Below are 27,500 nucleotides of genomic sequence, written 5' to 3' on the forward strand. Positions count from 1 at the left end.
AATTTTAGAAGTAGGAATGGAGAACGTTTAGTATTTACTTCAGTCTGACTCATAGCCCAGTATGGAGTCCCTCCCTCCAACACTTAACGAAAAGTTTAAATTATCTTATTGGCTCACTTAAACTACGTTTTAGTAACGTTGCTGACGGGGACGACGAAAAATACGTTATTCATTTTCACCTATGTCGCTATGACCCGCCTCTTCTTTCATACCCCCCCGGCCCTTGGAAGGGGGTCCGGGACTTTGACGCGCGCCCGGATTACTCTGTTCTCCATTCCTACTTTTAAAATTAAATCTATCCCTGATTAAACAAAAGAGGGTACAAAGATTGGGAGTAGAAGACTTATCTGGAGTGTTCTCGCGTAAATATTTCAAGTAGAAGAAATGTATGAATTTCTGTATTGAAAGACCGCATTGAAATCTCAAATTTTATTTTATTTTAATGAAACAAATCATTTGCGTTTACATTTGTATAAAACATCCGTTTAATAATACTTTTTCACTTCTTTTATTACCGGCAATTTAATAAAACAAGTTCATGTCGCTGATTAATTTGAACATAATAATTCCAAATTATTATTTCATGTTTTTCTTTAAAAGGAATGTTGAATTTCAGTAGTTTTGTTTTTGTACTTGGACAAAATGGGTAATTCATTACCTTCACCTTTGCCATATGCTTTTATTTTTAACTTAAACTAGCTTCTACTTGGTTTAATTTGATTAACTTAAGTTTCATCATTTGCGTAAGCATTTTGTTCAATGTGGGCTTTTGTTATAAAGGCAATAATTCCCACGTGAAACTATTTCATTAACCATTTATAAATTATTTACAAAATGATTTAATTATTTTGCTAACACCGTCCGTTTCATTTTTAATTACTTTTACTTAAAGTTAATGCGAATGTGAGATCGCCATGGTTAGTTAGAGAGAGAGTTTTGTTTGTTTTAGTCACCATTTTGAAAACATTTAGGGATATTTTAGGCTTTTAATTTTCAGTTTGTTAACATTGTTTTTACCTCGACAACAACTTTTTCATTTAAGAGTATTTTATACTAATTTCTATTAGTTCAATACAGTTTGTAAAACTGAACTGTATCAGAATTAATGTGATTTCATTATACTTCATTTTCAATTAATTTTGAAGTAAATGGAGTTAAATTAAATCGTATTTTGAGTATACTAATTACTAAGCTATCGTCGAGAATCGAGATAATCATGAGAATCGAGATAATCATATTGTTATAATTTATTTATAGTTTTGTGGCAAAATAATTTAGATTTAAATTAACTCTTTGAACCTTAAAAAAAGTTTAAAACGACGCATGAATTTCACTTTTTCAATAGCACGCTTTCATAATTTAGAAATATTTACTTTAATATCTGGAACTTCTAATAATTTTAATTAAGACTTGTTATATATCTTAGTTTAAAGCAAGATTTGTTTTATATGTCTTAGTTTAAAGTGAGACCTGTTTTATACATTTTAGTTTGAACTAAAACTTTTTTATACATCTTAGTTGTTTTATACACTTTAGCATAAAGCAGGACATCATAGTTTAAACTAAGACTTGTTTTATACATTTTAGTTTAAACTAAGACTTGTTTTATACATTTTAGTTTAAACTAAGACTTGTTTTATACATTTTAGTTTAAACTAAGACTTGTTTTATACATCTTTCTTTAAAGCGAGACTTGTTTCATACATTTTAGTTTAAACTAAGACTTATTTTATACATCTTACTTTAAACAAAGACTTGTTTTATACATCTTACTTTAAACAAAGAATCATTTTATACATCTTAAAGTAAAACCTTCATTTATATTATCTTACGTGTTTTAAACAACTAAATTAAAGCCTGAAAATTGTCTTTTTTTGTTTTTCAGGAAATTTTAAAACATGGTTGTTTATTTTTACGAACAAAACCTATTATATTCGACCCAAATATTTCATTTTAACGCAAAACACAGTTTGCGAACGTCAAATTGCGTTGTCTAAAGGGATATTAAAAAGATAATCCCCCGTGGTTTAATTTAACAAAAGCGCTTACGTCATAATTCCCTACAATAAATAGCTGCTCCCCTATACTCAACAATTATTCTGATAACGAGCTAGAATAAATTAATAATGACAAATAAATAAGCAAAAAAAACATTCAATGAAATAACGATAAAATTAATGTGCGCGCGCGATCGTGTAGTAAAAAAAATTTAATTAATAAATATTTTAATTTAGTCCATGTAATGGTCATTTAGCTATAGCTGCCTTTGAGATGACCCTTTTTTGAGGTTTTTTATTACCGTGACTTAAATGTTTAATGAATGGGGATTTGTTTTTTTTTTCGTTGGTGTTTGTGTCCTAATGAAGGCCTTTAATGGCACGCCTCTGGGCCACAAAGTAGGCCACGGTGCAAATGTAAATTACCAGTAAAGCGGCACTGGTGACACTTAGAGCCATTATAGATGACCTGGAGGCGCATTGATTGTCAATTGTAACTGATTCGCGAAGTGTGAATGTGGCTGTAAAGGGAGAAAATGTATAAAAGTATATTGTTTTTAATAATAAGTTCAGCTAGCTAATTGGACCAAGTCATCTTGCGACTTATTGCCACTTATCTAACGCCTTTACAATGCATAGAGGGGTGGTGGCTAGCCCCTATGCCACAGCTAACCAACAGCGCCCTATACTAACTATTACCGTTAACCTCTGCAAGTTTTGATAGAAAGGAGAAACCGGGTTGTATCATAAAGGTATTCCACGTGTCACCTCTATAATTCACAGGGAGCTACTATAAGGGGAGCACATGGCCATTTTCACCATTGGACCAGTTGGGGCATTATGATTTTTGTATATTTCTTGTATTTGGGGTCCAGTTCAGTGCTCTGCATTGCCGGGGTCAGGTTGAGAAGTAGGGCTATGGTCCTGGACAAACATCCACTTAAAAATTATCTGGGCCAATTTTAAAACGAAATGCTTGGAGATCTATTTGGTCTATTGGCCACTTAACTAATTGAAAACGTTAAAAGGTTTCACCATTTTAAGTGTCCCGGGGTGCTTTAACTGGGACTCGACTTCAATTTAACTGTCAACAGGGTTGCCACGGTATGACATCACGGTAGCTTTACTAGTACCTCTCTATGTTTAGGTAAAACTTGATAAAATTATTTAATTACCATTGGCGGATGGAAGTGTTTCTTTTGTGGCTCTCGATATCTCGTCACCAAAGTCCAAAACCAAAATCTCCCTACTTAGCGTCATCTCGTCATCTTCCTTCGTGGATTGCACAGATGACCTCTTACGTCTCCCCCATGACCTATCCTGCGACGTTCCACACGTTACCTATTAACATATTGAATTATTAATTATTTGCGTAATTGAAAGCGATAATCCTAAAATCGAAATATCAACTTATTTCATAGTCTTACAGGCTCGCATTTTCCCACGCAGTACTTAACGTTACATTGAAAGATAACTCCGTATGATTCCGTGAACCTGAAAGCGTCGTAGTTGCTTTCCAAACCATTATTGATTTGATTGAAATGGGGGAACAAATTGGCGTCCACTGGGCAACTGAAATGTAATTACATATCTATTAATTTCTTTATCGAATATCAATTATATAATCTCGGAAGTTCGTTAATAGAAGTAAAACGCTTCGATGTCTCAAGTTACGCGCGACTCTTTTTCACGGCAGTAATGACGAAAAATGTCTTACAAATAAACGATAGAAAACAACGTAATTGTTAGCTGTTTTTCAATTGCTAAACATTTACACAAATTTATAATTTTTGAAGTTCTAGGAATATAATTTAGACGTAAGATCTTTCCTTTTCGATTTGTCAAATTTCGACTTAACGAAATTGAACAGGACAACTAGCTAGGCTCGAAACAATTTCGAACATGTATTTCGTTCAGTTGCTAAAACGCTGTTAATTCAACCAGAAGGGTATAATAGAAGAAGGATGACACACTGTAACCTCTTAATACTTTAGTTTTGTAACATGATTCTTCCCAGGCTCATGCACCTTTGTGTTTGCTCTCCTGCTCATCAAACTTCAGATGGGTAACTATAGCACCGTGGGGTGAATTCTATAACGGTTTGGTACTAAATCCCCAACAATCAACCCACAAAGCTTGATTGTCTTGACGTGGGACAAAAACCCACGTATGCGCCTTGGCAAATAGTTAAGCAGCGCTAATAGAGTAATTATGAGGGAACTATTTATCGCGTATGTGCATGATTCGGTTGGGATGAATCTCGTTACAATTATTCCTCTTTGTGGTTCACTTCTCTCGTAGAGAAGTATTATATACTTCTGATTAAACTTAATGTTTTAATCGCTTCCGAGTAGGAACTAAGTACAATTAAGCGCGGATATTTTCGTATTAAAAACCGGATATACAATTAAGCTATTAATATTTATAACGTGGTCATGAAAGCTCTTTCTTCGTATCATGGACGTCATGAATCTTTTATAAAGGTTAATCAAATGGCATAATATTGATTGTGACATTTTCAATCAGTGAAGATAATAAAATTCAAGGTTTAAGATTAAACAGGAAACGGCGAACGCTTTACTTTGAGGAAATAAATTAACTTCTCAAAACGTTTCGTTTTGTTAGAATGAAATATTGCTGTCTTATCGATCTAGCCGGTTGTCAAATTTTTATGGCTTACCCTTTTTCGTCAATAATTTCGAACGTGCTTCTTGCGTCTTTGGCCATTGCTACGCAACTGCGAGCGAATATTCCGTATGGAGCTGAAAGATTCAATATAGTAATTGAATTATTAATAAATGGGTTTTCTGTCAAAGTTATTATTGCTTGAAATAGAAACGTTGTCTTAATATTGATCTATCGTCCAGGGTAACGTTTTATTGATTGAAGTAGTGCGTGTGTTCAAGTTTAGTTACTGAAACTTGTTTTTGAACTTTGATCTTCACGTATCAATCCGAGTAACTACATTTCTATTATGTTTACTTTCCTTAAAAACTCTGCATTGTCACGTATCTATGGTGTAGTGGTTATCAAGTCCGCCTTACACGCGGAAGGTCCCAGGTTCGAGCCCTGGTAGATACATGTCGTAGTTTTTTCAATCGTTTTTGGACAAAAGAATTAACAACTTTTCATGAAAGCCGCCTGTAATCACGTATATCTGGTGTAGTGGTTATCACGTCCGCCTAACACGCGGAAGGTCCCAGGTTCGAGCCTGTTGTTGTTTTTTAAATCGTGTTTGGACAAAAGAATTAACAAGTTTTCATGACAACCGTATCCAGACACGTATCTATGGTGTAGTGGTTATCACGTCCGCTTCACACGCGGAAGGTCCCAGGTTCGAGCCCTGGTAGATACAAGTTCTTGTTTTTTGAATCGTGTTTGGACAAAAGAATTAACCAGTTTTCATGAAAACCGTGTCCATTCACGTATCTATGGTGTAGTGGTTATCACGTCCGCCTAACACGCGGAAGGTCCCAGGTTCGAGCCCTGGTAGATACATGCTGTAGTTTTTTTAAATCGTGTTTGGACTAGAGAATTAACCAGTTTTCATGAAAACCGTGTCCAATCACGTATCTATGGTGTAGTGGTTATCACGTCCGCCTAACACGCGGAAGGTCCCAGGTTCGAGCCCTGGTAGATACAAGTTATTGTTTTTTAAATCGTGTTTGGACCAAAGAATGAACCAGTTTTCATGAAAACCGTGCCCAATCACGTATCTATGGTGTAGTGGTTATCACGTCCGCTTTACTCGCGAAAGGCCCCAGGTTCGAGCCCTGGTAGATACAAGTTATTGTTTTTTAAATCGTGTTTGGACAAAAGAATTAACCAGTTTTCATGAAAACCGTGACGAAACACGTATCTATGGTGTAGTGGTTATCACGTCCGCTTCACACGCGGAAGGTCCCAGGTTCGAGCCCTGGTAGATACATCTTTTTACCATCATGATTGGATAAATTAGATACCGACTCTTCTTGGAAACCAGGCCCTTTCACGTATGTATGGTGTAGTGGTTATCACGTCCGCCTAACACGCGGAAGGTCCCAGGTTCGAGCCCTGGTGGATATATGTTTTTACCATCATGATTGGATAAATTAGATACCGAGTTTTCTTGGAAACCGGGCCCTTTCGCGTATCTATGGTGTAGTGGTTATCACGTCCGCCTAACACGCGGAAGGTCCCATGTTCGAGCCCTGGTATATAAACAAATATACTTTTTGTGTTTTCTTAAATACTTTACTGTCACGTGTCTATGTTGTAGTGGTTATATTTTAATTTGAAACGCACTTCATCTCCAAAAAAGCCACCCTCATTAGTCATTAGACGGGCCTGAAGCATTTAATAATAAATTCCCACATACTTTGCGATGGTATCTCTATCCTGAAGGTCAATTTATCGCCTATCCTGACTGTGGAGGCCTCCCTACCATCAGTGGATAATATGACGATCTTAGGTAAAGGTGCTTCAGGTGAGGCTGTAATTTGCAACAGATCTGGATCTCTGCCAAAAAGATTCAACTCGTCACTAATTATCCAACGACGAAACGATTACCAAATTTTCCAAAATAAAATTAAAAAATTTGATAAGTCAATTTTTCCCGATTAATATCCAACCGAGAAGCGAGTTCTCCGTCTGGCCAATCGTCGTCGTAATACCTGACTGGCATCATTCCGAATGACACGTTTTTCGACGCAGTTTCGTAGGTGCATTTCACATTGTAAACCTTGTCAGCTTTCGTTAGTACCACGTTGTGATGTTGTAAGACAATTGTATTCGAGTAAACACCGCTTTGCTACCAGGTTAAAAATTGCTTTAGTTAGAACGTATTTAGGATATTATATTACCATAAGTTTAAAAGATATGTTCCATAAGTATGACACTTCCTGTACTTCGTAATGCTAGAGACTAACTGAGAGCTAATACGAGAACGAAAAGCGAGAATTGACTACACTCAGCTAATTTATTGCAGTCCATCTTCCTAATTAATCTGTACTAAGCCTTTGACAGTGCCTCTCCAGAAGTTGCTTTACGAGAATCTATGACCTACGTCACTTCATGACAAGCTCCAGTTTGTAACCAGTGACAAACTTATGGAACATATCTTACGAACTTATGATATTACTCCAACAGGCAATTAAATAAATATAATTAAAGATACATGCTGGAGTATTTAATGTAATCAACATACGAGTGATTGTGTATTGCAGTCTTGTCCACTCAGTGACATATCCAGTCTAAACTGTTGGCTATTCCTGACGTTACTGTTACAAGTTTCACTACGACCCAATGCGTAAATTCGGCCATGGAACGGTCGGTTAGTTCTGACGTAAACTAAGATTTTTGAGTCGGTACATTGTATTGAAACTATTTAAAAATACCAAAATAAATTTGTTAATGAACGGTCCATATAATGTCAATTGGGACTGGTATAAGCATAAGAAAATAATATAGGGAGCTATATATTATTTTCTTATGGTATAAGTTACCATCGTAACAGACGCCGTAATCATCGCAAGAGGGATCCTTGGGTTGGGTAACTAGACTGGGTGGTGTTGTACCCGGGTTTCTGATTGGTTCTTCCTTGTGGACAACCGGTAATGCGGGTGGACGAGGTGAATAGCTAGGTGTTTGACTGGTTCCATCTGTAACGAGTAATAGTGTTATTGTAGAGTTTCAAATACTTCATGGGTTGGGTTGTACTTACTTCCGCAGACAGATTCTAAGTAAATTCCCCTGGTTTCACCACTATCCAATAAAGGTATTGGACTAGGGGTACCGAATGTTTCGCTACCGTCTGGGTAACCTAAATGGTCTAAATGATAGAGTTCGCAACGGGATTTGGCTGGAGATGGTTCAGGGCGATACAAAATAGACCGACAAACAAATTGGTTTTCTAAACTGCATTGACGAAGGCACTCTTGTTTGCTAGATACCTAAAAAAATAATTAAGAAATTGTTATTTTAATCTATCGGAGCATACGCAAGTAGATGACCTTGATGCACGGTTTCAAGGTCAAGATGACACTGTCTTACTCCTACAGATACCATTGTTCATTTAGCTACTTACTAAGAACGCTTTATCGGGGTAATAATACAAGTCCACGAAATGAGCCACTGCTTGTTGAGGTATTCCGATACTTATAGGAGCGTACGACTTTGATTGACCTTCTGGACATAACTGGTCCGCTATAAAAGATAATTTATGGCTTAGGAATGAATCCATCTTTGCATTGACTTCACGAATACTTACGACTAAGACAAGTATTTTCGAAGTAATCCACACCCTGCGCTTCAACCAAACTAACATGAGCGCTGGGTGACCGCCGGTCATATTCACTTAGATGGCATTGCAACGTGACGTAGTTGAACTCGACGGAACGGCAGGTGAATCGGACTTCGTTTAAACAAGCGGCCAAACAAGCTTCCTTGTTGGAAGTAAAGACGATGGCATTGTCCATTCCGCGAATAATGTGGTTAGGAACTCTTTCGAATGACCATAAACGGTCGCACATTTGCTCTGCAATATTGCGTTGTTATTTTCTATTTTGACTTGAAACAAAGTGCTTCTAAAACTACGCCATTGAGCACGTATGAGAAGGAGACTCGAAGAGACCTAATTGTCCGTCAAACACCCTTCAAAACCATTATCGAGCTGTGACACGGTCACGTGACGTCTGGCCCCTCGGCTGTGCGCCGAAGTAGGTTCGCGTGAGAGAGATATCGGGCTGTGCGCCGAGATAGGTGTGCGTGGGAGAGATACCGGACTGTACCGTTATAGTTACCTTCCCTCTTTGACTCTCCTTCGTCTACGTGCTCAGTTACTACGCTATCTTACCAGTTCGCAAATGAATTTTGGTTAAGAAGAACATATTGATCGCTTTTTGTGGCGTAGCGGAGGGTTTACGAGCTTGCGTTTCGTTTTGCAACAAGCAAGTGGTCTCTTGTACTGGCGTCAGTGGGTTGACCACGAAGGAAAAGACTGCCGCAACGCAATCCGCTTCGTCCTTACACCATCCTTGGCATTCGTAGAGAGATAAGTTTCGGACGCTGTAGTATGTTGTCCCCGTGTAGTCCATATTTGTCATTTTCTCAAAGGTCACTTTCGCTATTAGAGAAATAATTAAAATATTGTTATATTGTTTGTGGACAGAAAGGAGTCCAAGACTATCATAACCCTATATACTCTTTTTGATCTGCCCTATCCTTTTCGACGGGGTCTGTATCGGAAAATACATTGCCGTCTCTGCCCACTCTCATGGTACAAAAAGACCACAGCGCAGGTGCAAAAACGCGAGGTGGAAGGCAGAGTTTTCCCACCGTGTCTTCCCCTCTTATTTTAATGGAAATGGTCTATAAGGGCCTATAATATCGGACTTGTCATTGCCTGACAAATTAATAGGCTTTGTTTAACAGTGGTTTTCTCCAATATAAAATCAGACATAGTCTTCTGTCATTGTGTTGGGTTACTTCTAAAGATGGAGGTCACAGTAGGCTACTGGATCTGTTTCCGGCAAATGCAATACACGGAGACGCCCTTATAAATACAGGGTGTTTCGAAATCGAAGTATAGGACCGAAATACGATTTTGAGTCTAAAATGTCCTATGACATTTTGCCCTAAGGGCCACCATTTTATAAGCTAAGATTGGAGTGTTTTAGGGATGACCCCTTTAAATTTAAGTAAATGAACCTGAAAGACAATGATTTCTAACTTAATTTAATTTTACGGGGTCCCGCCTCCATAAAACACTCCAATGTTCATAACTTGTAGACGGTGACCCTTAGAACAAAATGTCACGGAAGAAGCTACATTTTCGACTCAAAATCGCCAATAGAACACACCTACTACCCTTATTGCAACATCCTGTGTATACGCTGCCAGTTGACACCCCAATACCCTTATTACGTGTATACTCAGTCACCCCATTGTTGGGGTCGAAACCCGTGACCGTTGCCTACCGAATAAGAATTCTTATTCCTTAGGCAACGCCGTGACTAACTTGTTATCGCTTAGCTAATGAACCATGTACAAAGAAGAACTATAGCGGAACTTCATCATTTAATAGACATATTTCTACATCTTTTGGGATATAGATTAGTGAGATATTTACCTTCGGTTAACCCTAATCCTATTAATGCGGCGAAAATCCATAGGATTAATTTGTGACGTGTACATGACTCCATTACTAAAAGTCCGATGGAGGTAGGGGAGATGTTTTAGTCGCGCTCCTGTAATGAAAAATAAAATGGTATTTGATTATTAGGCGCTATTTTCATTAAAAAAATTACTCGATTGAATCCCTAAAATTTTATTTGAAAAAGAAAAAGTCGATGAGGTCAAAATATATCAAAATTGAATAATCTTCCCATATTGAGTTGATTTAATTAGGGAAAGAAATTTTAAGGGTCGTGACCTTTTTATTTTATTTATTTATTTATTTATTATTTTTTTGCCAAGTTCAAATATTGATAATAAATAATTCGGATCGTATTGTGCATTCGCGTGGAATTCAAATTTGATTTCTTTAAGTAGTAAAATACCAAATTTTATTTGTTACTTTTTATAAAACGTAACTAAGGATTTTTTTAAATGTGGATTGCGCAATGACTATTCAGGGTGTTTCTGATAAGTCTGCCATAAAGTAAAGGCTGTGTGTGTTCTTAGGGTCAAACTGAGCTAAAAAAGGTCAAAGAACATGGGGTGTATAACATTTAGTTAACAGAGATATGGGTCCCAAACATTGATTGGAACCAAGACAATTAGGAGTAAGACCCTTCAATAGTCTTCAATCTAAGAACCTCTATCTAGCAGAAGTGTATACTATTATTGGGTAGAAGTGTGCGTACGTTGGTAGAGTAAAGCTAATTACTGCACACGTGAAGCTATTTCCTTAATTGTTTCAGGGGCCAATAAATATTTGGGAACTCATATCCTTGTAACTAAATGTTATACACCCCATGTTCTTTGATGAAACTTAAAACTCCGTTTGACACTAAGAACACACCCTTTAATTTTTGGCAGACTTATCAGAAAAAAACCTGTATAATAAATATAATACACAGTTCAGTATAATGAATATAATTTAATAAATTCATGGTAGAATGATTAAACGATTATTGATCTACGAAGAAAAAATAATAATAATTTCAAATATCCTCCATATATAGAAATTCTGACCTTTTATGCTTAAAATAAATTTGATTTAAAATTAAGCCACGGTTCAATACACTTTCATTATTTCTGGTTAAACGTATACAAGTCTTGTGTATGTATAGCTTTTCTTTGAAAGCCAGCCAAAAATAGTTCATACAAAACATCAAAATTCAAAGCCATGGAATAGCTACAAGTGTAGGAGTTAGAAGTTAGTAACCGCGTAATAAATAAAAAAAAATGCAAATGTTTAAAATTCTTTGAACCGTCAACTATAGTTACTCGTGGGGCAGCTGAGCTTATACATAAAATTTTGATGTTTAAACATTACATAACCATAAGAAAAGGCTACTAATATTTTCTAGGTTGTTTTGTGGTGGGAAAAAACTTGTTTCTTTTAATATAAACCAACCAAATTTGGTTAAAATTCGTTCGTCTTTGAAAGTTATGTAATTCTTTTTTTTAAATGAGAAAATGTTACGCGTGAATTGCTGCTAACTTTATACAATGTTTCTTCATTGAAATTTTACGCGTATTGCATAAGCTTATAAGATATTTCCATAAGTACGACACTACCTACTTAAAAGCTTTGCCATTGACAGTGCTAAAATTATTACTAGTAATCAGTGTATAGAGACTTACACTTGCTAATCAAATTAATCCAGTTTTTTTTTTCCAAAGGGTACAATTTTATGATTATAGTGCATTTTTAAATTGCATAAACTAGATTTTTATTAATTAAAGTGGCATCTAATTAATTCATTTATTTATTTTTATTTTAGTGTTCGTAATTGAAAGAAGACAATTCAAAACTCCCCTAGCGAATCAAGTTGGACCAAACTCTTGAAGTAAGTGTTATTTTTTTTCTTCTAACTTTGAATTAATTTAAACCATTTAAACGGTAACTTAAATGCTAGTATTTAAAATACTGTATTAACTTGTAACTTGTACCATACAATTTTAAATATTGCTGCAAATTACACATAGATAAATCAAACGACTTAAGGTTATTGTTACCAAATTACATCATGGTATAAAAAATGTTTTAGTCAGATTAGCTCGAGCGGACTTAGCTATAGAGCGGACATGTAGCCAAAAACCAACTACATTTTTTCCTCGGCAATTTTCCTAATGGATAATTTTTCTCCGCATCCAAGGCATCACCTTGTATACAGTATATCCTATTGTAAACATTGAAATATGTGTTCATCTCCTAGTGTGTTTATACAGTATTTTCAGGATATTTGTATCCTCCCAAATATTTTTTGGCTATCTCATATTTATTCCTCACAAAATCAACTATTCATGAACTTGACCCGAGTCCGTATAGTATTTTGGTTTTGGGCGACTCCCTTATAATATTTTCGCCCTTCAACTTGAGAAGGCATATATGCTCGCTCGATTTTATTAACTTTATCTGGAATGCATACAGCTGCTAGGAATTATTTTGTCCCCAATATATATCCCATGTTAATTACTATGCGGGTTTTGCGGGTATACCGGGCTTGAGTAGGCTGTAGGCAATTTCACACGTATTTGAAAGGCCTAGAGGTCCGTGCACTCGAGCTTAAAAACTCGCTGATATTTTAAATCCTGAAGATCCTGAAGTTTTTGGTCTCTTGACAGCACGTACAAAGCTAGGTTAAATAGAGGCCTAGCTTTGCGCGTGCTGACAACCGATGTTGTAACAGAGTATATACAGAATAAGCTGTCGCTCGAGATAGGGAGTTGCCTATCCTGTAGAGTGAAATCAAATTTCCTCACGCGTATTCTTTATCCATGTATATGGTATGGATCCATGCTTGTAAACCGTCTATACAGAAAGAGGCAAAGAGCCGTCATTATGCAACAACTTCCATTCCCTCGTACAACTAGTAAAACGTAGTAAAATCCGTATGTCATTTATGCCCTGAAGTAACAATCGTAAAAATAAACGCGGGAAAAGCCTAGAGATAACGCGCCAAAATAACGGAGTTCAAAATTGGCGCCACGGCAAACGAGCTAGAGGAAAATATCGACGCAAAGTAAAGTCTGATAAGAATGCTAGCACGTTTAGTAGCATGGGCTTGTGGCGCAACGGATAACGCGTCTGACTACGGATCAGAAGATTCCAGGTTCGAATCCTGGCAAGCTCGATAATAATTTTTTTTTGTTTTAAATGTAATTTATGCTTATAATTAAGTTTTCGCATAGATAAGTACATTTTTAATTTTTTTGTTAATATTTATTATTTATAACGATGTTTAATTAACTTTATTCATAAGGATTTTATGGGAATAAGCGTTGTTTTATTATTTTTTTATCACACCTTTTTCCTCCATTAATCCTTTTTAAGACAAATATTAAAACTTAAGCCGGCACTGCCGAAAGGGGGGAAATAGGGAGCAATGAACTTGAATCTACTTCGCCGCGGTCGAGTTTTATAATAACAAAAATAATATAGGAGAACACATACAAGGATTATGATGATACAAGGCGGGTTCAGAGATCCCCAACTTAAACCTTAACCCGAAATAAATTAACACGAAGTTATTAAAAGCCAATAAATTAAATGAAAAACACCATTTCCAAATGTTTAAAGTAATTGTGGCTTGTGGGTACTAGTATAAGTTTATAAGATATGTTCCTTCCATAAGTATGACACTACCTATACAAGTTCGTAATGCTATAGAGACTTACAGCTCGAGACAGTTTATAGAACGACAAGCGAGAATTGACTATGACTACATTCGGTGGTTAATTTTGCAGGACTTCCATCTTCTCCTATTTAGTCTGCACTAAGCCTTTGACAGCGTCCCAGTCACCAGGCGTCGCTTTACATCAATCACTTCATGACAAGCTCCAGTTTATAACCAGTGACAAACTTATGGATGGAACATATCTTATGTATTTATAATTATTATTTCAAATTTATTTACTTCTGGCGTAACTAAATATGATATCTGAATATAAACCTTGGGAGCTAGCTTCATGGGAAACCAAAGTGTTTAAAGATCAGTTTGCTTGGTTCTGGCTGGATGCTGCATGAGAAGTTGGGAACGGGAGAAAATCTTCACACGAAAAGATGCAAGTAACCGGATTCTATAACACGATGAAACATCTAGAGCCAATATTAATTTGATACGCCATAAGTTCATAAGATATGTTCCTTCCATAAGTTTGTCACTGGTAACTTAGAAACTGGAGCTTGTCGTGAAGTGATTGAGGTAGGTCATAGATTCGAGGTAAAGCGACGCCTGGTGAGGCGCTGTCAAAGGCTTAGTACAGACTAAATAAGGAAGATGTACTGCAAAATTAACCAAGTGTAGTCAATTCTCGCTTGTCGTTCTCGAACTAGCTCGATCTGTAAGTCTCTAGCGTTACGAAGTATAGGTAGTGTCATACTTATGGAAGGAACATATCTTATAAACTTATGATACGCTGAATATTGAATTTTCAATTAAGTTTAGTCGATTTTTCGCTTCTAACATTCTATATCTTATAGGTTTACTTTCGAAAAATCGTGACGAATCGATTGACAATCTAAAAGTAAATATTTGGTTTAAATTTATCTTAAGCTACAGCGTTATCATCTAAGACTGACTTTTGCATGCGCTTGAGATTTGATAAGGGAATGCGTAACTTAATTTAAATGCCGGTTATAATTAATAAAAATCGATATTTTTAAAAATAATGATTTCAGACAGCATATATGCCTACAGGGTGTTCGAAAAAAGTTCAGTGGCTTCTATGGCTGGTTTTGAGGCGAATATGTATACTTCTATCTCCATTTTGATTACCCTAAGGGACACTGTTTTCGAGTTATGATTTGAAGGGTGTTTTAGGGATGACCCCTTAATTAAATTAGAAATCATTGTCTGTCAGTTTCTTAGTAAAATTAAAGGGGTAAAATATACTCCAATCTTAACTTGAAAACAGTGGCCCGGACGGCAAAATGTCATAGAACATTTTCGACTCCAAATCGCCCAAGAACATCCCCCTATCAGAAACACCCGGTCTATTTAGTACAATATCAGTGTGGTGATTTGCTAGTTTAATAATTTTACTGTACTTGAAATTGAAAGATAGTATTTAATTATACAACTGTATTTCTAAGATAGTTTTCTTAAATCCTACCCATTTATCAAGTAAATTAAAACGAAAAAAATCTGAAAAACATTTTAATCCAGGAAGTATTTGACGTCCAAATTTAACCATAATTTAACATAGTTTAACCAAGAACCCCTGCTCCAAAGGGAAAAAAGTCCAGAGGTCAAATCGGTACCACCCAGGAAACAAGAGAGACGAATTTAGTAGAAGAATAGATTTTTACATTTCATTAAAAAATTTAAAATTCTCACGTTCAAGTGTTGACGAAAGACTATGGTCTTTGTTTAAAGTTATACCTATCCGCAGTTTTGCTCAAAATAATACAATAATGACCTTTATCAAAAATTTCAAATCTTAATCACACACTGTATATCCTCTATGAATGAAAGAACCTAGGAGTAGGAAACGATTCGAAACTGGAGAAGAAATAAATGAAATCAAAATCATCATTAAAGGATACGCGCTGACCCGGTCAGGTGAATAAACGAAATTATGTAATGTTTTAAAAGAACAAAAACGTAGAAATATTTTTGAATTATTAAAAGTTGAGTACTTTCCCACGGGCATGTCTAACTCGGGATAAGTTCTTTGGGACAGTTTCACGAGACAACTTAAATAGCTGCCTTCCACCGCGTTTATTAGTTATATGTCGAGTGACATCACTTCCTTATTGGCGTCGGAGGTATACAATTTCAAACATTTTAATATTAAAAACCAGAGCGAGCGTGTTTTTTCCCGTTCTTCCTATTGCCCTAGCTTTATATTCGTTCCGCACTAGGTGGTATCTTCACCCTTTCGCCCATTGCTCTCAAATATCACTCCCAGTTTGCTGTACGATAGTTTCAAACGTTACGTCAGAGAAAGTTCTGCTAGTAAATGTGAAATTCCTACAGATATTTTTCACTGTTTTGACCATAAAACATTTCATGTACAGGGTTCATATAAACCTGGAAAACGGGGAAAACCTGGAAAACCCAGGGAAATAAATAGTTGACAAAAACCTCAGGGAAATTTAGAATTTTTAGTAAAATTTAGGGAAATTTGCGTCAAACAGGGACCGAGTAATTAAGCAAAATGTTCGTGAACATTCACTCCGTATAGGATTAACATTGCAATTTGCACTATATTTTGGAGGCTCAAAACTCTGGTTATATTAGAGATACGGGGATTTCCTTTGATTATGTAATAGTCCTATTTGCCCCCCCCCCTCCTTCGTTAACATTAGCTCCATAGGATACTCCATATAGGGGAAAACTCAGGGAAGTATATGGGCACAAACCTGGAAATCTCAGGGAAATTTGTTTTCCAAAAGTTGTATGAACCCTGATGTAACTCCCTCAGCTTAAACGTCAGTGCAGTGTTGTTACTGATTCAAACTGAACTGCTATCTCTTGACGCACCAACGGCCTGGTAACAGTGTGGGTACGACATTAACCACTTTAGTGGAAACTTCGTAAACGTATTCGGATAGTATTTTATAATATCTATTTTCATTGGGTAAAAATCAAGATAATCGGAAGCTACGTTACTCAAGGCCAGTTTTTCAATGACTTTTCTGTTAAAAGGAGGAAATTATAGATATTACACTTGGAATTGTTTTTGTAGCCCTATGATACTTTAGAATGTAGGAGGAGCTTGTATATCGTATCCATTTGCTATCGTTAACATGACCCAAGCGTTGCGATCGGTATGTTATCGATTGGGCGTGTTATCAAAACAGCATTGTCCAAAACGGCTTTTTCATAAACGCGTTTGCCATTGTAGCCATTTCTCGTTTCAGCGCATTTTGATTACAGCGTTTATATCTTGAGCGTTGTTTCGTATTGTTGAAGGTTTAAGTATTAGAGCTCGGCATTATCTATCCATTATCCACGTTATTTTATCCATAATCCAGAATTATCAACAGAAGTTGTATATTGAATCGAATTATGTCCACAACATTTATCTATAAATAATCGATTATTCACTAATTTACGGATAACGGATGGATAATGCCGAGCTCTAATTAGTATTGATTTCAGCTCTAGGTTTGAATTTTAATGGTTGTCAAACAAACAGTTTCGTGGTCTAGTGTGTTAATGCATTTTAATGTTTGGTTGGGATGGGTTTTTTGAACTCCTATAAATTACCTTCCACCTTATCCAAAATATCCTCCTATTAATTAGCTGCCACCTTTTCCAAAATATTCTGATATTGATTAGCTGCCACCTTTTCCAAAATATATTCTCCTATTAGCTGCCACCTTTTCCAAAATATTCTCCTATTAATTAGCTGCCACCTTTTCCAAAATATTCTCCAATTAATTAGCTGCCACCTTTTCCAAAATATTCTCCTATTAATTAGCTGCCACCTTTTCCAAAATATTCTCCTTTTAATTACCTACCACCTTTTCCAAAATATTTTCCTATTAATTAGCTTCCACCTTTTCCAAAATATCCTCCTAATAATTAGCCGCCACCTTTTCCAAAATATTCTCCTATTAATTAGCTGCCACCTTTTCCAAAATATTTTCCTATTAATTAGCTGCCACCTTTTCCAAAATATTTTCCTATTCATTAGCTGCCACCTTTTCCAAAATATTTTCCTATTAATTAGCTGCCACCTTTTCCAAAATATACTCTTATTAATTTGCTGCCACCTTAACCAAAATATATTCCGCGAACCAGTCCATAACCTGAGGATCACAAACGGTTATGTAACGCTGTAGTGCTAAACCGCTGGTTGGGAAAATAGCGCTATATTGAGAAACGCAGAAACAGCAACCGCTGTTTTGGGAAATAGCGCTGTATTGAGAAACGCGGAAACAGCAACCGCGGTTTTGCTTCCACGCCGTTTTGCAAACCGCTGTTTTGGACACCGCTATATTCCAAAACGCTCTTTTGAAAACCGCTCAACTACCCGTGAACCGTTGCGATCACCTTATTAAATTACAGGCCGATATTGAAGTTTCAGAGATGGGGAGAAAGCAATTTCCGGTGTCAATTCTATAAGTTCCTGGTAAAAAATATTAGTAAGATAAACTTCATCTTCGTAAATATTATCCAAGATCCACACTTATTGGTATAGTTCAATAAGAGTTGTGTTTTGATTGTGTTATTAGCGAGTTGCGACTTTTGAATCAAATTTATTATTTAATTATTTATTCGAATTTCATGAAGTTATATCATCTGTTGTTTTCTTAATCTCTTTATTTTTTTATCAAAATGGTAGTGGCTTATTTCTATTGACCCAGGGCATTTGTGACGTAGGGGTATAATCTCTAAAAGTTTCTAAACCCTCAATACCTATAAAAGTTGCTATTCTTTAATTAAAAAACCCTCAAATAATAATTTATAATTGAGACATAATTTAATTTACACTTTTAGATTTTTTTATAAGAAAAAGAATCCACTTACACACAGGAAATACATATTTCTAACTTTGATAGTTAAGCAAACTTAAGCTGGATCTTTTATCATCTTAATTTAGACGCACTTTTCAACTTTTTCCGCTTTGATTTCGTATCAAGTATCAAAGTAAGAGTGTAGCATTGCCAAACGTATAATTAAGGCCTTAATCCTCTTCATCCGTTGTACAGAGTCACGTTGAAAGTTTACCGAATTTAAATTATATGTATTCAGTTTTACTCGCTTATACCGGCTAGGGTAGGGTGACAATCGTGTCACGGATTTCACGGTCACGTGAGTCCTCATTAAGGCAATGGGAGGAGCTCTTTTTTACCTTCCTTTAGGGGACCCCTTTTATAATGACTGCCTTCTTAACACGTATTTAGTATTTCTGGTATTTTCAGTATAGATTCAAAAGTATCTTTTTTTATAGGATTATTATTTTTTGAAGGTGTAATTACGCGGTTACGCTAATTTGTAGCTAGAAATATTAGGAAAAGAAATAAGGATAATTTAAGAAGTGATGGTAATAAGTTTCCTAAAGGTTCGAAGTGATTTACTAGCTTTTACCAAGAATGTATTCAGCTAATTGGAATTATTGTGTAGCAATTTTTCTCAACGAATCTAGGCGAATTTGTGGGAAGAGCTAGCTATCGGCGAGTACAGCAGTCCTATCAAATCCTATATTTTTTAACCGGTCCTATATTAACCTATAATTCCATGAAAGGTCCTATAATATCCTATATTTTTAACCGGTCCTATACTAACCTATAATTTCATGAAAGGTCCTATAAAATCCTTTATTTTTTAACCGGTCCTATATTAACCTATAATTCCATGAAAGGTCCTACATTAACCTATAATTTCATGAAAGGTCATATATTAACCTATAATTTCATGAAAGGTCCTACATTAACCTATAATTTCATGAAAGGTCCTATATTAACCTATATTTCATGAAAGGTCCTATAATATCCTATAAATTCATGAAAGGTCCTATAATATCCTATAAATTCATGAAAGGTCCTATAATATCCTATAAATTCATGAAAGGTCCTATAATATCCTATATTTTTGACTCAGTCGGAAATTTTCGTATGGTTTAACCTCAAATTTATGAAAATACGTTTGATTTCTTTCCGGATTTCTGATTTTGCGTAGGAATTTCTTGAATGACCGGCCCCTCAGCCTATGCTGATAAAGCAAAGCTAATAACTCTACACATGTGACAATATTTCCTTGTTCAAGGGTGCAAATGAACACATCTTTTAATTTAAATCAGACTTATCAAAAACACCCTTATATAATTCTATAATCCCTGTTATACCATCTTATAATTTCGAAAATCTAATCAGAACGTATATTTCTATAAAACACTTTCCTAAAAAAAACCGCATTCCTTTGATAACTCCAAGAACGTCGTCGTTTAGTTCAATTTACAGCTTTTAAGAGGAACTTCCTGAATAGGTGAACTGTAAAATTTAATTTCTAAATCCCATGTTTTATTACTGCATTTTCCTGGATTTAATTCTAAACATAGCTCGTAAAACAATCAAGCTTAACGGTATTAGCATAGTACTTAACTCAGATGGGGCCTAGATATCTTTGCTCGAATTAAACTTAATCCCTTAAATTTAAAGCTTCGTCTTTGGTTACTATACGAGTACAAAAATCTCTTCCTGTATATCTTTGCCAAAAACATCCCGTTGCATTTTTAAGTGGTGTAGATAAAGGAGTGTTTGATGCACATGGAGCACCAGTTTTTTGAACTTTTAAAAATGCTTTACAAAACTTTAAATACTTGCCAGTTAAAAGATTTTCTTTTTTTTTCTGTTTTACGATTTTAAGATTTAATTTACGAGAAAAGAAGCATTTCTTAAACCTAAAGTGTAGCATGGACCGTTTATTGGTTTCTTTTAGAATGTTTAGAATGTTTAGTGAGATTCATGGGAACGCAGCCTGTGATACCCTTGTCATTCTTTAAAATTTATGGTTTTCGCCCGTGAGGTTTTTATAAATTATTTAAAAGTGAAGGTTATTTCACTTTGTTTTAATTGCAAATTTAGGAAGTTAATTGATTAGTTTGTAATTTTGATTTTGATTTTGGAGTTAATTGCGTCGTGAATTGCTTATTTTAAACTTAAGTGTAACAGGGTTGGTAGAAACCTAGAAAACCACGAATTGTTTTACTAAATTTGAGGTGAAACTCAGGGAAATTAGTAATTTTTAGTAAAGTTCATGGAAAACTCTGGTAAATTTGTAAATTTTTAATAAAATTCAGGGACATTTTTGGTAAAATTCAGGGAAACTTGTAATTTTTAGTAAAATCCAAGCAAATTTGTAAACTTTAGTAAAATCAAAGGACATAAAAATTCAGGGAAAACTCAGGGAAATATATAATTTTTAGTAAAATTCAGGGTGAACTCATGGAAATTTATAATTTTCAGTAAAATTTAGGAAAAACTCAGGGAAATATATAATTTTCAGTAAAATTCAGGGAAAACCCCGAGAAATTTATAATTTTTAGTAAAACTCAGGAATATTTGTAATAATAGCAACTCTAAAGTTCGTTACTAAAAACCCCTAACGTGTATAGAGAAATATCGAAAATATAATGAAATAAAAAGTAAAAACATCGGTATTTTCAACGCGTTTAAAAATCACAATACATTAAGCTGCTCAAATCACCCCTTATAACCGACCTTCCATCCTGCATTAGCAATACGTTTTCTATATTAATCAAGATCCTGAATCTAAGCTCCGTTGCACATTACATTTTGCCCGAAACGGTAATAAAAAAAAAATACCTAATATATCGATAGGAATTTCCCGATATATAGATTTTTTTATCAAACCTTTTGACTTTGATAATGACTTTGAAACTCCGTTCATCCGTAAGATAGAAAAAGTTATTTTCTATATTCATTATCTTTATTTCCCTTAAAATTCACTTTTACAGTTTTTTCTTTTTTTTTTCGAACCGTTTGGTTTCAAACTAGTTCCTGGCGGCGTTTTGTTGTTTCCCCTTCCTTAATTTGAAACGTTTTCTCTTCAGTTTTTTAATATCGACGTTTTTATTTTTATATGATTTTTACCTCTCCGAGTGACGTATGTCACGGAGAGGTTCTAATTTCGACGTGTCTGTGTGTGTGTGTGTGTGTGTGTGGGTGTGTGTGTGTGTGTGTCTGTCTGTTGTTACACCCACGTGACCGCGTTCGCAGTTTGCAAATCGGAGCAAACGTGTTCTCAATTTCCGGAAATTTCGAAAATTGTATTACACTTACAGGCTATTACTCCATTGCCTGTCTAACATCACCAGCCTCTGGTCTTTGTCCATCCCACATGGACACCAGTCTGTACACACTGGCTTCTAATCACAATCATCTGCTGCTCTTTGTCCATCCCACATGGACACCAGTCTGTACACACTGGCTTCTAATTCCCACCCTCTTGTGGTCTTTGTCCATCCCACATGGACACCAGTCTGTCCACACTGGCTTCTAATCACCACCGTCATCTGCTCTTTGTCCATCCCACATGGACACCAGTCTGTACACCTGGCTTCTAACACCACCATCTTCTGGTCTTTGTTTTTGTCCATCCCACATGGACACCAGTCTGTACACACTGGTTTCTACACACCACCATCTTCTGGTCATTGTTTTTGTCCATCCCACATGAACACCAGTCTGCACACCTGGCTTCTACTCCATCATCAACGTTAAGGTTAAGACATACGCGGCGATCGGCCAGGGTTACGAGAAACGTCCGGCCTCCCTAAGGTGGGGCTTCCACCAAAGGTTCACGCAATTGCGCTGTTCTTATCCATGGCTGCGATTCGAAACCCTTATATACTACCTATTTTAGTAAGGCGAAGCAACCGGCGGATGCTTCATTTCAAACGCCAATATTAGTCAAGTCTCTCAAGAATGTTTAATTGTTCTTTTTTAAAACGATGTAACGTTCAATAAGGCGAATAACTAACGAAGAAAATATTAAATATTAATTATATTTATTTTAATATTTAAGATAATCTTGTTTCTCAATTCAAAATTAATACGGAAAGAGTTAAAAGCAGTCTATGTTTTTGTCTGTATGTGTCCGTCCGTTGTTACAGTAGTGCGCTGCGTTAGAAGTTCGTTTTGTTTTGATGTGTAAAGAAATCCAACACAACCATAATATTCCCTTTATCCTTAATATAAACTGAATATGTGGAAATATTTTTCGTAATTATGATGCATTTAGTACTTTTGTAGCTTTAAAGCTCTATTTCATTTTGATATTCCAAAGATTTTTTTTAATATTATTATTTAAAATGGATGTTTATATATTACTTAAGCTATACTACATCTGTTTATAGCATAATCCTTTCTAAAATCATAGTGAATACAAGCACAACGCTGCTATGTTGGTCAAATGAACTCTTATTTGTCAATAGGCCTAGTGAACCAAAAAGTAAAAGTTTGGGTTTGGGTTTGGTTTTCGTTTCTGTATGCAGAGACATTAACGGTTCAGAGTGAGCCGAAAGTTAAATACACTGTTAAAAAATTAGGCTTAGATTTATAATCATGGTGGAAATCTGGGTCGCGTTCAGCAGAGCCTCGCGTTGCTGAACGCGGCCCAGGGATTTTGTTTTTGAATTTTGACGTCACGGTGCTTAGCGCTGAGCTAGCGCGGTCTTCAAAGAAAATAGTCTGCTTTTTTGATAACGTGACGTAAAACGCGTAGTTCTCAGCTTGGCGAAAAAACCATGGAGGAATTAATACAAATAGCTCTATGGGACTATAGCTATTTAATTGGCGTGAAACCAGTTGATCACGCGAGAATTTTAAGAGATATGTTAGTTTCTAATTTTAATTATAAAAGTTGTTATCTATCTCTATAAATATGTTATCCTACAATTTTTGTTAAGCCTTGGTACCTTGCACGCTTTATTGCGCTAGCGTCATTTATAAAACGCCGATGACCCATTTTTCCCCCATCGGATGATTTTAATGTGTACAAGTATATCATTATTGGATGTAAAATGTCGTCTGATTTACAGTAAATTTGCTATGCTTTGTATACTGCTTTAATATTTCATAAATTTTAACTTAAGAAACATTTCCATATCTGGGTAAATAAGTTTGTAAGTAGTCGTCTTGACTCGGAGAGGTAATATTTTGGTTTTCCCAACTTGTTATTTTATATAAAGTTTAAAAATCTATAGGGCCCCATCACCGCTATACTTCATTAATCGTATCAACGGAAGGTCATAACTTAAGGACCCAACCAACAAATCTTTTAAATTTTTATAACGGCTCAGATCTCGTTCTCGGGTTTTGAGGTGAGAAAGGGATAACCTGATTGGCTTGATTTTGCCATGCGCAGAACCTGTTTTACCCCAAGAGTCGGACTCTAATCCAATCAGAAAAATAAGAGATTTATTTTCGTCGCTCAACGACAGATGGTACTACAATCAACTTCGTTAGTCACGTGATCCTATCCCTTAGATGGAGACGAGACCAAGCCAACTTGTTTATTTGTTGGTTGGGTCTATTGAAGAAGTCTTATTGCTAAGTCTCAATATGATATTTTAAATTGTACCTACATGGGTGTTAACTTTTTGATATGTCTGGCCAGGGATAGATTTAATTTTAGAAGTAATAATGGAGAACGGTTAGTATTTACTTCAGTCCGACTCATAGACCACCCAGTATAGATCCCCTCCCTCCAACACGTAACGAAAAGTTTAAATTATCTTATTGGCTCACTTAAACTACGTTTTGATGACGTTGCTGACGGGGACGGCGAAAAATACGTTATTACATTTTACCTCTGTCGCTATGACCCTCGCCTCTTCTTTCATACCCCCCCCCCCCGTCCCTGGCATAAATTAAGTGGGATGTTCTTTGGGAAATCAATTTTGAGTTTAAAATGTAATTTCTATTGCCATTTTGTCGTCCGGCTAACTGATTGATTGTCCGTAGTATTTTACGGATGACCCCTTAAATTTAATTTGAAATTCATTTAGACAATGATTTCTAATTTAATTAAAGGGGTCATCCCTAAAACACTCATCAAATCATAACTCGAAAACAGTGTTCCTTGTGGCGCAAAATGGATATAGAAGTTACATTTTAGACTCAAAATTTATTATTTCCCAAAGAACATCCCCCTTAATTTATGGATGAAGACTTATCAGAAACACCCTGTATACAAATATGTAAAACAGGGACATAATAGACCATTATCAAAATATTTTCGAGGGGGAATACCCTTATTATTGGTTCATTATTAAGGCAACATCTATTACTGTTAGTAAGCTGAAAATGTGGCTTTTTCTTGGCTTAATTACTTTTTAAACACCATGGTCCAATTAAAACCACTGCAAAACGTTAAAACCGCGGGACTTCGGTAAATTATGAAGCATCTAGATCTAGTTCTGAGCTGCAATATAGTTCTTCTTTAAAGCGATACTTTGGGCTAGAACGTAATGGCTAGTACGTTTAAAATAATGAATATATCAATTGGAACCATGTTTCTATCTACAATATTAAAGAAGATAGAAGCAATTAAGTTTCCGTAATGGACACTACACGTTAGGCTTCCACGCCAAGCACTGGAGAGTACCTTTATTGGACAAATCCGGTCAGGTGGTACTAAGCCTAACGCGTAGTGTCCATCACAGAAGCTTAATTTCCTGTATCTTCTTTAATATTGTAGATAGAAACATGGTTTCAATTGATACATTCATTATTTTATGAACTCTTTCGATTAAAAAAGAAAAAAATTCTAGAAAGACTTATTACTTTAAATTAGAAATTGGTTCAACAGTATTTTTTAAACTTCAATGTATGATCTTCTGACTGATTCAATTGTATTACCAGTCACGAAATATTTCAACGTAGAGAAATGAGATTTTGTGTTTGAACTGATTTTTAACCCCCAAAACATTTTTTCACGAATTTTTAACGGTGAGTGTTTCTAAGCTAATATTTATCTACAGGAATTCTTTCTTTTGATAGTTATTTGCCTTTAGATAGGTGTGAAAAATACAACACTTCTTCAACGTGTATTTGAAGGTCATGGCTAAGCTAATTTTTAAGTTGAGGGTTTCGATTAAGTTTAAGTTTAAGGTGGCAGGTATAGATAGAGAGGTTTTAATATTGGTGAAATATACAGTCATTGACTGACTGATAACTGTAACTGCGGGTACCTTTTAAGGAAGCATACGGACAGCTGAGTGTTTATAAATTTCAATGTATAACGGTATCTTTATAAATATTTTTAATGATATGTTTTCAGTTTAATGGTTATTAGAACCTTGTCTATTGGCTTCGTGTCTTGTTATTATCTTTAATATAAAGCATTTTTTGATTATATTTGGTACAGCTATAGTTTAGAACGATTTGTTGGGAAATTTAGTAAAATATTGGGTTAATAAATGACAAATTTATGAAAACATTGTCTTAATAATTATCAAATATAGTTAAATATTGTCGTAAGAAATGGCAAATTTAGTTAAATATTGTCCTAAGAAATGGCAAATTTAGTAAAAAATTGTCTTAAGAATTATCAAATTTAGTTAAATATTGCCGTAATAAATGGCAAATTTAGTAAATAATTGTCGTACGAAAAGGCAAATTTTGTCAAAACTTAAGGAATACAAATTTAGTAAAACATTGTCATTAGAAAAGGCAAGTTTAGTAAACCGTTGCCTACGTTATAGCTACGTGATATAGCGTAGGCAACGAGTAAACAAACGTTTATAAATGGAAAATTCATATAATTCTACAAAAATCATGGAATTATGTAGCTATTATACAGAATACTTAGGTTTGATTTGAAATTTTTCAAGTAGCTACAGATTGTGACGTATTTTTCAGAAAATTCAAATTCATTATAAGATTTTGGGAGAAGTTATATAGAAATTTTAACCGATTTAGATATTTTTGTTCAATATCAACCATAAATTTAAAAAATTCATTCATAATAATTTTAAACAGTTGTTTAAGTTTAAAATATGGGAATACTATATACCAACTTAACAAGAATATACTTTAAACTTCAAATTTTGATCATAGATCACAATAATACAGTACGTCAACTCAAAAATAATAATAATAATATTACCAACCACCAATAGAACCTTCACCATAAAAAAGCCCATAAATATCAAAATAATTTTATATACCTTCGAACGTCCCTTTTGATATAAATTTTAGTCCAATTTAGTCAAAATCAACCAAAATATTATTTAGAACCAATCCAAACGGAATGAAATCCACGCGTTATTAAAAATATTTACACTTTTTGCCAAGAAAAAAAGGTTAAATTATTAAATCCGTTATTCCGAATTTATTTCTACACCATCCTAAATAAGTCAGGAATTTAACTTTGCAGATTTCACGATGATGGTACTTGGTACTGTACAATACGTTTGTACCGTTTAAGATCCCGAGTTGGAATGGCTACTGTTTAAAGGAGCTAGGTCTATTTGTTGTTATTGTAGAGTATAGACGCGATTAAAGCCCTTGACGTAAACCTTGACATTGACCGTCAGATTTCCAAATGAAGAGGGAAGTGGCGTTACCCCGGTGTTTATACGTCGAGTGCACTTGCCAAAAATGTTCGCCTCCCTCCCTCCCCTTTAAAGATCTTACCTTGTTACGTCATCGTGAGCTACGGCAGCGTAGCGTAACAGTTTAGCCCTGAAGTAGAGATCGAGGGGTTCAACACTATGATGGGAAAATTGTCTTTCGTTAGTTTCTTTGAGGTGGTTTGAAGTGACGGGCCCATCCTGCATTGAGTAGGTATACAAATACAATTGCAGTTTTTTTCTCATAATAGGGTTATTTGGATAATTATTTATTTTTCAACATTATCGGTAACTTTAGAT

General features: G+C 35.2%; 1 protein-coding gene and 6 non-coding genes across 7 annotated transcripts; 6 read left to right on the forward strand and 1 right to left on the reverse strand.

The window, feature by feature from the left end:
• Positions 1-414: 414 nt before the first annotated feature.
• On the reverse strand, positions 415-27,164 carry tyn (trynity). Its single transcript, XM_089869770.1, has 14 exons — positions 26,796-27,164; positions 10,105-10,222; positions 8,830-9,099; positions 8,245-8,511; positions 8,062-8,180; positions 7,699-7,927; positions 7,481-7,636; positions 7,183-7,358; positions 6,650-6,786; positions 6,355-6,494; positions 4,678-4,759; positions 3,425-3,569; positions 3,173-3,338; positions 415-2,518 (listed from the first exon to the last, which is right to left on the reverse strand). Exons 2-14 carry the CDS (start codon positions 10,175-10,177, stop codon positions 2,358-2,360), a joined length of 2,121 nt encoding a protein of 706 aa, XP_089725896.1. The 5' UTR covers positions 10,178-10,222; positions 26,796-27,164; the 3' UTR covers positions 415-2,357.
• TRNAV-UAC (transfer RNA valine (anticodon UAC)) lies at positions 5,006-5,078 on the forward strand. The gene has a single exon. It is a non-coding gene; the product is annotated as a tRNA-Val (tRNA).
• On the forward strand, positions 5,280-5,352 carry TRNAV-CAC (transfer RNA valine (anticodon CAC)). Its single transcript has one exon. It is a non-coding gene; the product is annotated as a tRNA-Val (tRNA).
• On the forward strand, positions 5,423-5,495 carry TRNAV-AAC (transfer RNA valine (anticodon AAC)). The gene has a single exon. It is a non-coding gene; the product is annotated as a tRNA-Val (tRNA).
• Positions 5,567-5,639, forward strand: TRNAV-AAC (transfer RNA valine (anticodon AAC)). The gene has a single exon. It is a non-coding gene; the product is annotated as a tRNA-Val (tRNA).
• On the forward strand, positions 5,853-5,925 carry TRNAV-CAC (transfer RNA valine (anticodon CAC)). Its single transcript has one exon. It is a non-coding gene; the product is annotated as a tRNA-Val (tRNA).
• TRNAR-ACG (transfer RNA arginine (anticodon ACG)) lies at positions 13,207-13,279 on the forward strand. The gene has a single exon. It is a non-coding gene; the product is annotated as a tRNA-Arg (tRNA).
• Positions 27,165-27,500: the final 336 nt, after the last annotated feature.

Source organism: Phalangium opilio, unplaced genomic scaffold (assembly GCF_054372755.1).
Source record: "Phalangium opilio isolate 3A_F unplaced genomic scaffold, DU_Popi_V2 ptg000031l_1, whole genome shotgun sequence".
NCBI classification, from domain to species: domain Eukaryota; kingdom Metazoa; phylum Arthropoda; class Arachnida; order Opiliones; family Phalangiidae; genus Phalangium; species Phalangium opilio.

Coding starts and splice junctions, on each gene's coding strand:
- tyn (XM_089869770.1), bottom strand. CDS start 10,177: ATGGAGTCATGTACACGTCACAAATTAATCCTATGGATTTTCGCCGCA. Junction 7,928..8,061: donor ACCCCGATAAAGCGTTCTTA/GTAAGTAGCTAA, acceptor TTATTTTTTTAG/GTATCTAGCAAACAAGAGTG. Junction 6,787..7,182: donor ACTGCAATACACAATCACTC/GTATGTTGATTA, acceptor TTAACCTGGTAG/CAAAGCGGTGTTTACTCGAA.